Source organism: Amblyomma maculatum, chromosome 1 (assembly GCF_055883805.1).
Source record: "Amblyomma maculatum isolate TAMU_Amacu chromosome 1, ASM5588380v1, whole genome shotgun sequence".
Lineage (NCBI taxonomy): Eukaryota > Metazoa > Arthropoda > Arachnida > Ixodida > Ixodidae > Amblyomma > Amblyomma maculatum.
Window position 1 is genome coordinate 348,020,251 of NC_139344.1, and position 15,140 is coordinate 348,035,390.

The window sequence follows — 15,140 nt, forward strand, 5'->3', positions numbered from 1 at the left end:
AGGTAAAAAGGTTCTTTATGCATATGAGAGCGAATGCTGCTTAAGCGCTCGCACGAAAATCTCACAAACCATGACACCTTCGCTATAGAAGAGGTGAAAACAGTTAGAAATTCAATGCATTTTTTGTAATATGTGGCCGAATTTGTACCTAAACCCGCACTGTTCTTAGCTGATTTCTGTGCAATGAGATCGAGGTTGGACGATAACTATATAGTGCCTACTCGTATTGCTCTTTCCGATCATTCTAACACACAGAAGGCGTACTATTGGATAATTTATGATGTATAATAGCTCGTTTATACGTCCAAGCGATGACTCAAGTGGTCCTAAAACTGACATAGTTATTTAGGTCTTTTCGCTATATATGATCTGTTATCTCTCTTTCATGTCGTCGTTATGCAGAATAGTATTTCATCACAACAAAAATCCGCCAGGTTCAAGAGAACGCGTGCGGTGAAGCCCGTCTGTCAGTTACTGTTCTTTGCGGTTAGCAGAAATTGAATACGACAGATCTTTGAGCCGCGCCCACTATAATGATGTTTAGCAGCAAAATCATGCGGGACTTCATGCACAGCGGCAGATATGGTGGCCCCGCAGGCATCGTAAGAAGTGCAGGCAGCTTCGTCTTCGACATGCAATGTTTGCGTAGCCTAAGCTACCATGAATGTAATACCGAAATAGAAAGATTGGCATCAGAAAAAATAAGGACACGACAAATGCGTTGGTATGCCGCACTTAATCTCGGGAAGCGATGATAATGCCTACGAAACTGTAAGAAGCTGGGAGGCTGCCTGTGGTGTTAGTTTAGAAAAGTGGGTGCAGCGAGGACTTAACCGGTGTATTCATAGTGACCTGTATATAAGACACCGCTTTTTTTAGCAGACTCTCTGAGAGCTTATTAACTTAAGGCTAGCACCCATTAGCGTAGTTAAGGATACACTAAACTCTTTATGTGCAAGTGTGGCGTTTCTTGAGCGCTGTGTACTGTTATGAAGAGCCTCCACTTTTGTAGCGAAGCTGTGAGCAGCTTCGGGCGCATTGGTTACGATTTTGCATGAAAAGCAAAGTAAATTTGCGCTTTCTTATAAGAAATGCGACACTAGTGTCGATGCCAAATGTCTAAAGCTTTGCCAAACACAGTCGGTTATGTATTTACCCAGACATCTGGCATGAAGGACGGCTAAGAAGGTGTCGTGACAATCACCTTCATTTTAAAAACGGTAACTCTGAATTCTCAAGTGCAGTTAACACACCAAAACCACTTATTTTGTTTTATTTAATTTTATGATTATATGATGTTTACGAATATATAGGTCATTGTCGAAGTCCTGCAAAAAAATGTGGGTGTCATTTCTTTAATGATATTCATTCACTGAATTCCAGTCCGATGTATCAACCTCCTAGACGTGGTTGACCGTTGAGATTTGATTGAAATTAAATGTCCATAGTTATTACAAACGAAATACTTTACAAGTGAACAAACATTTTATTTTTGTCACCAGAGAGCGAAACACGAATGTGCACAAAAATTTGGCACTGAAGAGCGGCTTAGTTTGTTACTCATACCCAACTCTACACATAAGAAATAAGGAATACCTATAATACTAAATATTTCTCATTGAATATATGTAAAACGATAAGGAAAAACATATTAAAAATGATGGCGCTCAAAGCGCAATTACACTAAGTCACAACACAATATTGGTTCCTTAAGAGGGCGAATACGGGATGGTTGTACAGGTTGAGGAAGGAAATAAAGCAGCTATATGGAAGACGGCAGAAGTGAGGGACAGACGCTTCTCACTTGTCCCGTCTTCTATAGTTGTTTTATTCCTCTTCTTCAACAATATTGGCCACGCTGACAAGTTGTCAGTATATATATGAAGGGTGTAAAACTGCGACCAGAAAAATCCTACTTTCACTTTAGGTGTCTATTTTTCATTTGAAAACTATTCACAGCCTTGCGGAAATGTGCACATGTGAGCTCACATGCGTGTTAATCTGTGTGCGCGTGCACATATACGCGCATATGTTTATGTTTCATCTCGGTGGGGGGCTGCTGGGAGCCGTTGTCAGTGGTGCAGTAAACAAGTTACTGTACAAGGTTCCCCTTCAACGTTAGAATAGTTATTCATAAGTTTTTCGTGAAGTCCCTAAATGACTGAGTATTCACGCAAGCAGCTTCACACTCCTGCCCTGCTTTAAGGGTTTGTACAAGGGGAGAGCAGCCTGGTCATCAAACCTGCCCAACGGGCCCCGGTACCCATATTTTGCGATTAAAAACTGCTATTTGAAACCAACTGAACTTAGACGTTGTCTGTGTAATTTCGTGAAACACTCGTTTTACAACTCGCTCGCGCCAGATGCGGACGAACGGCGTGTTTCAGTTGCGTTCCGTAGGGGTGGCGTGCGTAACAGATCACATAATTTAGATCACCACGAATATTTTGGATGATGAGCTGCCCCTATCGGGTGCGTAATCTTATGACCATAAGAGAACGACGGCCCGTGGACAGCGTGCGCCACTGATCCTGGGTGTGGTGCAGGGTACGCAGCCGGCGCCGGGGGCACTGGGTGCGCGGGTGGCACTGGGTGCGCGGGTGGAACTGGGTGCGCTGGGTGTACAGGGTGCGCTGGGGGCGCGCCGTAAGCTGCACTAATGGCTGGACCGGACGAGTATACGTGATGACTGTAAATGAAAGTGTGCCCGGCAGGCGGTGGAGCGGCTGCGGGGGCGAATGGAGCCACTGGAGCTCTGACAGCGGCAAATGAAGCTGGCCCTGGCGGTGGTGGCAGGTTATAGCCAGGAGCAAGTACTGGAGCCGGCCTGAAGGCAGCGGGTGCAGAATGAGAGTACGGAGCCGGAGCCGGGAAGGCTACGGGTGCTGGACGCGCGTAGGCCGGAGGACCTACTGGTACCGCTGGCTTATAGGCGACAGGACGTGGGGCGACCGGAGCCACCCTATGGACTACTGGCGCTGGGGCAGGGTAGGCTGCTGGGGCAACGGGAGCCGCCTTGAGAGCGACCGATGCCGGCGCAGGGTAGGCCGCAGGCGCCGGCGCGGCCACTGCAAAGAGAGATGCGTGTGAGCAACGCATATGGGAAAGGCTTTCTGCCATGCGGCGCATGCATTTGCGGGTAAGTCGTAGTTTCATAACAGTTGCTCAGCAGATGGAACTATGGTGCTAAGAAAAGGGCTTTCGATTGCGTAGAAGCTGCCCGCGGCTAAAGCAATAAATACTTTTAGCCCGTGGCTCTTTCTGAGGCCGTAGGCACCGCAATCTTGGCAAGTGGACGCCTAATCTGTTTGTGCTGGAATTTGTGGCGAACTATGTTTGAGACAGAAGCCTCCAATAAAACTCACGTCAAATGGGGCATTAGGTCTAGCTAGTAGGTTTTTCGGTGAAAAATACCAGGGTTTGAGGCAGTAGAAAATTCCACAGGCCCCGTCCTTTCCGAAAACAGCGACAAAACATCAGGAAATAGAGCCAACACTGGCAAATTAGTGTACGGGGAATCCTCTTTAGGTCACTTTATTGTGTTCGTTGCACATAAATGGAACTGAGGACGCATAGAGTTGACTTGCATTCATCGATGATCGCATCGTAATAAAATACAACTTCAACGTAAATGGATGTTCCATAAGTTGAAAAAAAAAAAAAAAACCCAAATGCAGGTATCGCAGCCTCCGGGTATTGTGACAAGCAGGCTCTAATGGCAGCAACAGCGTTTTTGTTTTTTCTGTTAGCTTGTTGATTTTTTTTTCCTTTCAAACGGAGATCGAGCTTTCTTTGCGGTTATGGCGTCACGAGCTCTAATTCATTCCAATTTCGGTTTTGCAATTCATCTAATTATCCGAGCGATATGTGTGTCTTCTTATGACGAACAAACCAGAAAACAACCAGAATGAGCCGGATAACCATTTTTACCCCGAGGAAAAAATTCATGGCCTTGAGCTGTCTTCAGTGTCCTTCAACTTACTCACCTGGCACAGGCGACAGCGGCGGTGGTGCCGCAGCTGCCGGAGCGCTAAATGCGACGTCGGCTGGCGCCGACGGCACGGTTCCCGGCTCGTTGGTTGAGATCGACGCGCGGAATCCGTGCTCGTCGGCCACGTAGCTCACGACCCTCACACGGCCGTCGGCGTCTCGCAGTCCGTACGAGCCCATCTTGGCGCCCAGCGCGTTGCCCGTTTCACGCCGGAAGGAACCGCCTGAAGTGTGGTCCTCATCGTAGCCGAAGTTGTAGTTGCCCCAGCCCTGCACGGTCGAGGGTGCATGGTGGTATTTTAATCAGGAATAATTGCCTTTTTCGTCACAATCAATCAATCAATCAATCAATCAATCAATCAATCAATCAATCAATCAATCAATCAATCAATCAATCAATCAATCAATCAATCAATCAATCGATTGGGCCAGTAAATCATTTATTTAATCAGTGAATTAACCAGTCAATCAGCCAACCAGCAATGAATTAATCAGCAGTCAATAATTAATCGGCCGTTCAACGAATGAGTTATTCAATCCTTCAGTAGGTCAGAAACTTATTTATAAATAAAAAATGAGTACAATAATCAGTGCATTAATAAATCATTTAATCAATCAAGTAGTTGAGCAATGAACCAACCTGTGGATCATCAGTCGATCAATAGTAATCATGTAACTCATTAATCAATTAAGAAATCAGCATTTCGACTGAAATAACATCACAAACGGTGCCTCACAAGGGAAGCTTTTTGCAGGTGCCTGAGCGATAATGCTTGGGGCTACTGGTTTCGCAACCTTGTTGTCAGATTCCATGGAACAGGTCGAGTGGACTCAGGAAATGGCTCGGATTAATGACTTCCTAGGCTGAAAAGGCGGCCCGTCTAAAGAGCATATTTTTCGCCTGGTCTAAAATTGTGTGACTTTGGTGGTGCTAGCAGCAGCCAAAGAATGCGAGACCACTGGGCTTTCTCGCTTTGGCATAAACCACTTGAAACATCACAGAGCTCAGTTACTATTTACCGATCCTATATATAGGTATACACGGACGTGACGGCACGTGCCTGCGTCGCTCGCCTGCCTTCCGCATAATTCACCTGGTCTACAACGGCTTTGGTAATTATAGCAGGTGCTATAAACATATATTCCTTATCACAAGTTACTAACGGCTCATCGAAAGCGTGAACAGTTTTGTTCATTACTGTCTCCAATGGCAGGCATTAATACAACATGCGTGTATGTTGATATCGTGCTTTGTTATACAGAAAGTGTAGGTTTATGTATTTTTTTATTCGTGTCCCTTTTTCTCCTTCGTTATAGCCATATGCCCTTTGTTATCACCGAACCCGTACAGCGAATCAAATGCGCAGTGAGTAAAAGTAGAACAGAATTCGAAGACAATAATTTTTATTTGCCTCACGTTCATTAATGGCGTTGCATCCACTGCTGATGAGCTGATTCAGCGCACTGTTTTCTGGACTTACGCAAAGTTCGAAATCTATATTCATATTTAAAATGGCGTGTGAAAAACAAAATTGACGAGCACAAAAATTCCGAAAAGACGCCGCTTTAAAATTCAAATCTCAAGTCGTGGTGGGGGGCAATCTTCTTGCCTGTTTCAGGCCTAAGTGGCCCACTGAATCCATTGTGGTTTGCCTACCAGTGGAGCTGAGTGCAAAACATTACGCTTTTTTCTTTTCTCCATTTTCCCACCGTACAAGCGTTCCTATCGTCGATGTCTCCATTCTTTCCTAAGCACACGTGGACAGTTTATACCGCATCGCATTCGTGCCTGCTTTTTAAAATTAAGGACTGTAATTTATTCTTCTCTCTCGTTTATTCTTTCCCACCGTCGAGAAACTGGACTAACTGGCTCCAACGAGGCTGCCGGAATCGAACAAACGAGATCATTGTAAACTTCTTTTTTTTCTTCTTTCAACAAGCGTAATACATATCTAGGCTCACTCCAGAAGAAGTCCTCCTTTACGCCGCCATGCAGGCTCAATTTTGGCGCGCCATCATTGTCGTTAAAATAATCAATACAGACATACTGCGCAAATGCCTCTCTATATATAGCTTGTGATGAATGAAATATTGATATTTGGATTGGGTAGTAAACCAGTCAGCATAGTTGTATTGATATAATGCTACCGCGAATTTATGCAAGAAGAACAAGAAAAACGTTAAGATATCACAACATCCAAATGCCGGTATAGGGCTACTCTTCGGCGGGTGATTAGGAAGGGTGTGAAGCATGTTTACTAGGCTTCTTCAGAAAATGAGGATATTGGATCCTCGAAACGCAGTAGACGGCGAGTGTATCATGCCTTCGCTTTGCAGTATCTAGGAAATAGAAAAGAAAAGACTGCAGTGTGCTCTAGAACACTTGAAACTAAAACATGGTTAACAGATTTTGGTCTACCTACGGCCACATCATATTCCTCGCTTCGGAACCCGCAAGGTTATACCCGACCACACTCTACATTACTGGTATCAGCCGTGTAAACTTCGCTTGTAAACTTCACCTATGATATAATTGTTGTTTAATTCATGCTGTTTTTTATCCTTCCGCTAGCGTTGTCCCGAGCATGTTTCCTTCCATTCCTCAGAAGGCTCCTCTTCACTTGTTTCCGAGCACTTTTTACTAATGACCAAGTATCAGTCCCACAGCTGGATAGAGATAGGATACAGCTACATTACTTCTGCCTTGAGAGGTAATGCCAAGGTGCGCATCATAGCCTCGAAGTATCAAGATAATTTGAAGGAGCTGAATGCATGTATGAAATACTGTTGTGGTGGACACTGTGCATTTTTTCCTGCATACTGACGCGAGGTTTTATTAGGAAGAGATTTGCGAAAAATTATCAAAAGAACAATGGATTCTCTGCGAGTGAATACGAACTGCTAGCCTTTAAAACTCACCGAGAATGAAAGAACTAGGAGCAAAATTGTGCGCGGTGAGCTACAGCACTAATATGTATTGTCCAGTCAGCGCCCAATGCTCCTGAATCTAATACGCCCATGAATGATTACTGTATTGCTTCGACAAGGCAGTTATGTCAGCAAACTATCCCTGAAGCCTAAACCAATTAAAAATTGGGGCTTTTAGGAATCTCTCTATCAAATAATTTCTACAACTTTTTAATTTTTACCGAGTGTATTCAGCTTAAAACAACTGCAAAAAGTCCTTACACTATGCTCAGGCTCCAAACGGGTTATCTTGCCTTGTCAACCCCATACTTGATGCAGAAAACTCGCGATAGTACGAGAGCTTATTTTAGAAGAGTACTATACTGGCTGAATGCTTGAGTGAAGGATGGTGCGTTCATCAAATCAGAGGCTTTCCCTTTCCCATTAATTATCAACGCTTGAACTGATGTTTTCCATCAGAATCATTCGCGATATTTTCTTTTAAGCTTGACTTTTGTTTTAGAGAAGAAACTTCAACGAAAATATCTTCAGTTCCTAAAATATATCGCCACGTTTTTCCGAAAGCCTTGCCTAGAATTTTCATTGCAAAAAATTTGAAATGGGTCGCAGATAACATCAAACACGCCAATCTATTGTCCCAGAAACAGCATTCTTTCCTACAAAATACACACCCCAAGAAGCAGAAAGTCTAAATATTACGCTTTTAAAGTAAGCTTTGTATGAAACAAAGTTCCTGGATCCTGGACTAAGATTAGGACCCTTTTAATAAAGTGCCTACCATGCTGGCTCAGGCGTTCGCACATCAATATAATTGGCATGCGGCAAACCACCCTGTTAAGTCAATTGGACGCTTAAGTCCTTAAGTACGAAGTTGTAACAGCCAAGGAACCTAATCGAGAAACTGTATTTGCCAGAGGTGTATATCTACGGGCAGTTGGCGCGAAAGCAACTCGGAAAATTAGTGTTGGGCAAGGCGCCACATGACAGAACTCTAGAAGACTCGAAGCAACGAAACCGCAAGTCCCTCGGGTTGACGCGTCGAACTTTCCCAGCTTTCGCAACTCAGCATACCCGGCAGGATCGCGGGCGGTTGTTTCGCGTACTTTGCATTCATGTTTCTATTAAAGCCGCCTTCCTGAAATACTTTGTGCCTAAACTGGAAAATCACCAAGATTCTCCGAGCCACGTGAATGTTCAGCGCAGATTCACTTTCACTTCCGCCCAGAGGCACGCGATGGAAGTTCCCAGTCTCGCGTAACGTTGCCGCGTTTTACTTATTTTCTTATTTCCTCCATTCCGCGGCGCACGCGTAACCAGACGCAAACTACCTGTATCTTCTTCGTCCACGCTCTCTTCTCAAGCGTGGCATCCGGCATGTTACACAACCGCGCACTCGCGGTATACCCGCTGCTTGGCGCTAAAGGCCACACGAAAAGACGTCTGACAAGAGATGGATGTACTCGCTCTCCGAGTGTGTTGCTCTCGCATTCCAGGCTGCCACCGGGCCTTCCGCTTTTTTGCCGCCACGCAGAGCGCCCATATACACATGCATAAACGGCTTTATCAAGACAGCCGAGCTCCCTGTTGCTTTCATCTCTACGCATCTTCGCGTTGCGCCTCTTTTTTCTTTGCGCCGCGTTCTTTTCGCCGCGCGAGAGTGCTCGGACGACCTACAAAGCGGCGTTTTGGCGAGTCAAGAGCTTCTTCTCTTTACCTCGACGTGTCTCAACTCTTTGACTGCGTTAAGCAGGCGCATTACCCCCGAGACGAGAGCGCATCGTGACTCGCCAGCGTTGCGGAAACGCGCGCGACGCTCGATGTCGGCTGCCGGTTTGATGTCGATGGGAAGTAGAGAAAGCGGCGTCGTATTTACGCCAGGAGCGAAGGATAAAAGCGAGACAAAAAGGTGTAGTGAGCTCAAGGAAAGAAAAGAAAAAAAAAGGAGGCTTACGTCCTCGTTCCGGAACTGTGTGCTGGTGCCTGTTTCGGCCAGGGGCGCCACTGGAAAATGGCCAGCGCAGGCATGTCCGACCAGTAGGCACACTGCCGTAAGGTGTAGCTGTAATTGTTGTGAAAAAGAGCGTAAGGAAACGCTATCAGAGTGGGGCAAGGCCATTACACGTTTGAAAAATTTATCATTGGCAGTGACCCTAACACGGCGACGAAAGTATGATTCCTAAGCCTAATTTCCTTCATCTTATTACTACTCAGGTTTATGGTGAGCTTTACAATTTGACTTTGGAGCTCTCTGCTAGCCACCTTAATACCGGTGTATTTTTTAAACCAATGAATAATGAAAAAACAAACAAACAAATGAGTGGAAATGAAGCTACATTTCATTCTTGATGTTTGCCACTACAGTTTCTACGGATGTTTGTACGGCAATAATCTGGCCTCGCACACTTGACGGATGAGGCAGTTCGTCTTTCCCGATTCTTTTATCTCGTATAGACCGCGTTGTTCTACAGATCCTTCATATTTAGAGATAAGCGCCTGGCTATAGCCAGGAGCTGTAGCCCACGAGGAGGCCTGAATTGCTCACATAATAATATAATGAGCGTAAATACTGAGAAAAAAAAAATGACAGAACAACCTAAAACGTTTTCTGATACACACAGAAAGGATTGTGTAACTTATTTCAGTAAGGCGAACTCAAGTTATTCCTTTAATTATTGCCACTTTCTGTCTTGATTTTACGTTGCCTAAGGGTTAAAAACGCAGCTAGCCAATTCACGGAGTGTCTGTATAGTCTTTCAAAGCGGAAGATTATAGGTACGTATATGCTTGAAACATCCATAAGGGGGGATCTGAAAGCTAGAGTTGTTTGTGGAGGCAGCCTTCAGATTGTTGTAACTAACGAATTAGTGTAGCTGCTATGAGTTGCAGTCGGTTGCAAAATGAGGACAATAAATTATTCTTCTTCGAAAAGCCTGCACCGCCTACCGATAATGTATGAAATACTTGTTTCTTGCTCACTTGCTTGATGTCAGACCTATTACTTCAAAGTAAATCTCATAGTGGCCTCCTTAAGATGAACCACTCAGTCAAGTAGGAGACAAGGAAGTGTGCAATCCACAAAATGGGCCAGTCACATGTGCTGCATCACATGATTCATCTTGTGTTTTGGTATCTTGCTTCGAAATCAGCTCCAAAGACAATCCTCGTGCAAAACCTTTAGTTTTTGACCAACACACAACAGCACGTATAGGTTTTAACTTTTGCTGTCGCTTCCCTGTAGTCTGGTTAAAGTAAAAAACAAAGCCACAAATAGCCCTCACTAGAGAAGCTTTCCACCTAATGACATCGACCGCTTGATATCACGTTGTGGTAAATAATATCCATTCGTGTGTATTAACCTTACGCTTAACGGTTTAATGTGATCACACCCTAACGTGTGCAATGTCTTCCGTTCAGGTGCATGCATCACTTCATCCTCAAGTGTTATCCTACAACAAGTGTGGTAATTAGTTCGTAATTAGAAAAAGCATTCCATGAAATTTTCACATGATACTTTGTTATGCGGCAGCCACAAGCGCTTTCCATTAACAACATTTACCGTTTTCTACAGACCTTAAAATGAACTTTATCAAATTTATTTCAGTTCCTAATAAAAGCTAAAATTGATTCCATTTATTTGCGTTGCTTCTTTACTAACAGAACAACAGAATGTAGAAACACTCTTATTGGCACTTAATTTTTGTTTGTTTCGTTTAGATTTTAATCACCCCCAGTTTTAATTTGATGTGTGACTGCATTACTTGAGTATAGATTTGCAGTGTTCTACCGCGGACACAGCTTTCGCTAATAATAATAATAAAAAACAACAACTTTAAGCTTCATTAGGAGAAAAAAAGGTATGAAAATTTTAACGGCCTGCTTTCGTCACTATGTTACAAGCGGTTTCTCTTCGTGATGGCTTAGGCTGCGACTTGACTAGTAACGGCTGTCTGACGTGTTAAGCCGCTGAAACTGAAAGAAGATCACAAGGAAGTGGCAATCGGGATAAGAAGACACACGAGGAAGGTAACTGTAGAATCATTTCTATCAGAAACGCGTAGCGAACGCTGGAAGAATTAAACAAAATTTTGCGTTCTCAAATGCGATAAAGCAAGAACTTGCAAAATCTTTACATATTGTTTCAGGTGATGTTGTGATTTAAGAGGGGACGGCATGCCTGGCGAGCATCACTCGGCAGTTTGGATCAGACGGCATATGACAAATGTAGCATTGCGTTGTTCATGTCCTGCATACGTTTGAAGAGGGAATGTCGGCAGCTGCCTCGAAAGTAGGGAGCGAGAGAGATATTTATGCAATGGTCAAGCACTTAAATAATCAGAGCCAGCGATGCGTGCAAAGGTGAGTTTGAGGATGATCTTGTCAAAGCGGTTTATTCAAGAATTAAAGCGCAGGTGGACATGCACTCGAGATGGAACACAATACGAACGTATACAATACAAATCTCAAAATGCTTACAATATCTTGCTCCTATTGGTCGCACTGTACATTACTCAGTACTAGAACATAGGAGCGGGTATTGCAAGTGTTTTGAGATGACATTGTTTCGTATTGAGGACAGGTACGCAGCCTGAACAGTGAGCTCATCCCTCTGGACATGCTGCGAAAAACTTACGGCAGCGTTGTAATTGAAAGTATGCGAAACTACAGAAAAAGGTTGTATCTTAAATGACGCAGTGTCTAAAATTATTCACGAGGAGTTGAAAACGAAAAAGAAATAAAGAACTTTATGTGCGATGACCACCACGATGTTTAAATAAGGAAAAACACTTCAATGGGGCGTTTGGAGCTTGATCATAATGCCAAACATTTCCCGCGCGCTTTCGCGGAGGTGGACAAAATATGAATTCCATACGCGGCCGTGAGCCCAAGCAGATTCTAAATCAAGTGTTAGAAATCAACGGAAAGCAGTCTTAATGGCAGAAATGGTAATGACCACACTTCCGAAGTGAGATTCTCACTCGCTACTTAAAAGTGACCGAACTATATTAAGGGGACAGAGAGTTGCGATTATAAAAAAAGCGCTGCGAGAAGTACATTTCACACCTCACGACACGGACGTGTTGTTCGTACCCCTTTCCGTGCATACATGTTCGTCCCCCTCGGTGATACAGTGTTTCTATCAAGCTCCCGAGTGGCTCGCAAGATTGGAGCCATTAGTTACCCTAAGAGAATTTTTAGCATGACGACGCCACAACCCACTTGGCTGATTGTTGTATTAATGAATGCTCATTGTGCCCTGTAAGTGGTTTTGTGTATTGTGGTCCCTGCCGAAGTCAGGCAATAATAAAAAAAAAAAAGTGTCTCACAGATCGGCTATCGTAATGTGGAAAAATGCATGAAATGGCTCGGATTTCATCTCCTTCCAATTATTCTGAAACCAGGCTCATCCTCATGTTTTTGTCCGCAAACCTTAATATGTTATACAGTGGAAAACGTTCCCGTCTAATGACGATATCACCGCCAGCGTCAAGGGTATTTCGCTCCCTCTGACAACCTCACTTTTCTGAAGGAAGGTGAAAATTGGAAACATAATGGGCCCACTGTTCAGTCTTAGCGATTTGTTTAAAATAACGGTTTTATTTTGTTGAAAAATAAGCTCCTTCAGGAATCGCTCAGTAGAATTATTTTAAATCAGAGATTTATTCCCTACGCAGAAAAATTTTCACATTCTGCAGTGGTAACCACAAAATCTACTTAGAAATAGAGCGTTGCTGGAGGTCTTTTATCTAGAGCCATTGCGCCCCCGAGATTAGCAAAACTAGTCTGCAGACCCTTGTCGTGTCTATAAGCATAGCCACAGATAGAACTGGTTTGTTTACGTTTAGAATATTTCTTGCGTCTTAGTGACAGCGATTAAGAAGGAGCAACTGGCTTGTAGGTTAACCAATACACCCAGATAAAAAACCTGGTCATTTTCATGATCTATAGAAGCGTTCGTAGAAGGAAGATTGACGGCACTAGTAACCATCTGTTATTTCTTCTAATTATTTAGCAATAACTATAAAGGTCGGCTAATATATAAATTTGTGCAGCTATATGTGAAGACAGATTCACATTGATTCTGTTTAGGGCAGCTTATAACATGTGTATAGAAGTTACTGCCCTTCGTTGAATACACTTCCTCATTGCACGCTTTAAGTGAATACTCCGGGTCGATATCGCCTGATGTTAATTTTTTTATATAAAGTCTTAGTACATCGTCTTGTCTGGGTTCCACCAATATCAAATTGCGAAAGCAACGCCTAGGCACGGAAACAGCCATTTCAGTGTCCTCGTTTGGGTGCAATAATTTATGCAACTCAGGCTAAATCGAGACACTGGCTTGTCATGGAAGCTGGTTCACCTCAGCGATCAGAAGTTTATGTTATTGCAAAATTACACTCGGCTCAAAGAGGGATAAGTTTATGATTGGCGTTTTTCTGATTTTGTAAACTTAGGCAAGAAAAAGTATCGAACAGAGCATCACTGGGGTGGCTTTGTGGCTATGACATTCGGCTGCTGAGATCAAGGTCGTGGGATCGAATACTTCTCGCCGCATTCCAGTATATATGCTGTGCAATAAATGTGCACGTCAAAGAACTCAAGTTAAAAAGAGAAAAGTAACTCTTGAACATTCAACATGGTTTCTCATATAAACCATGTGTACTACCTGCACTTAATACATTGCATACCTGGGTACCGAAACATTGTTTTCTCCTTCGTCTGTGCGTGATAGCGGAGAAAGTAACTGCAGGCACCGTACTCACATTCATTGTCAGTGGCTCAATGTGACTTTCGTCTCGGTGCTAGAAGGCGACCCCTGCCGCGTAAACGTAAACAAACCAGTATCACGTTTCACGGTACCGCTCACGAGAAGCTCCAGAAGCATCCTTGTCCTGCTTATATACGGCGACCCGCCCCTTCTTTTTTTCCACGCCGTCGGACCTCGCCCAAGCGTGGAAAAGACACATCTTCCTTTCCCTTCTTCGTGGTTCGTCTTGAGGGCAAGAGTCGGAGAGGTGCCACGTCTTGACAGTCCTCTCAGCCACGGAATAACATATACCCACATCTGCTTACTGTGTTATTTATTCTGCCCCTCCTCAACCCACGCACTTTACTTCGTCCTGAGCTCGTTTGCTCGCTTCCGTGCCTCTTATAGTTGTTCTTTGCAACGCTTACGTGTTCCTTGCCTTCTTTGTCTCTAAGTGGTTTCTTTTCTTTCGCCTTTTTGTGCATTACCTTGCAAATTTTTCTTTCTCAGAGTTTGTTCTCCTGGTGCCAATGCTCGCCGTGAGCGTGCGTGCAACACCCTTTTTGAGTGCTGGCCAAAACTCCGATGCTCGAGCAAGTCGCGTGTCCAGCCAGGCTCGAAGGAGGAGGTGACCATTCACAGCTGCATGAGCTTCGGTATCCTTGATGTCATTGAAGAGGCGTAACCACGCATTTTAAATGAATTCTGCACTTCGCGCGCTTCACGACACTTTATTTCGTCGGTTCTTTTTCGAAATGCGCCTGCTTATGCTGGAAGTGATTGATAATATGGAGGATGGGCTCTCTGTCACGTCCCGTTCCATGCCAAGCTGGATGCGTGGTCTCTGAGTGCCGCCACTTGTCTTTCGTCGACTGCAATTATAAAAAGAAATAAAATAAAATAAAATAACTGTTCTTGATGACAAGTTGACGATTTACAACCTGAGAGCTTTCAGAGGACGCGAAGATGCCTGCATTTTGTCTGTGATTATATATGTCAAATGAGCAGTGCTGACTTTGTATGTCTACAGCGCAGTGCGATACAACTGTTATATATATATATATATATATATAGGTAGCGTAAGAGGGTTCTAGCACAGCTTTCGCTCTCGCTCTTGATCACGTTCTACATGACGCTGGCGGTAACACAGGACGTTCCACGTCCGCCGCTATGGTCGAGGGTGGCGCTGGGGAACACTCTCAAGGTTCGTATACAGACATCAATACCCGAGAAAGTAGCAGGGGGGGGGACGGCGGCCGATGTAGCTCAGTTGGAAGAGCACCAGACGCGATATTTGGAGGTCGTGGGTTCGGTTCCCACCATCGGCACGTTGTTTTTTCTTCTACTTTGTGTTTAATTATCTTTCCCCTAAGCAGATTACATTACTCATTTTCTGTGATTATCCAAGTAAAAATTTAAAAAAAAGTCATAAAACATAATCCCTAATGCTTTCCTTGGCCTCGCCGACTGTTGG

The 15,140-nt window shown here is 44.1% G+C and overlaps 1 protein-coding gene across 1 annotated transcript; it reads right to left on the reverse strand.

The window, feature by feature from the left end:
* Nucleotides 1-1,502: 1,502 nt before the first annotated feature.
* On the reverse strand, nt 1,503-13,776 carry LOC146207697 (uncharacterized). Its single transcript, XM_084587139.1, has 4 exons — nt 13,683-13,776; nt 8,870-8,977; nt 3,987-4,260; nt 1,503-3,068 (listed from the first exon to the last, which is right to left on the reverse strand). Exons 1-4 carry the CDS (start codon nt 13,686-13,688, stop codon nt 2,434-2,436), a joined length of 1,023 nt encoding a protein of 340 aa, XP_084443265.1. The 5' UTR covers nt 13,689-13,776; the 3' UTR covers nt 1,503-2,433.
* Between the last annotated feature and the right edge of the window lie 1,364 nt (nt 13,777-15,140).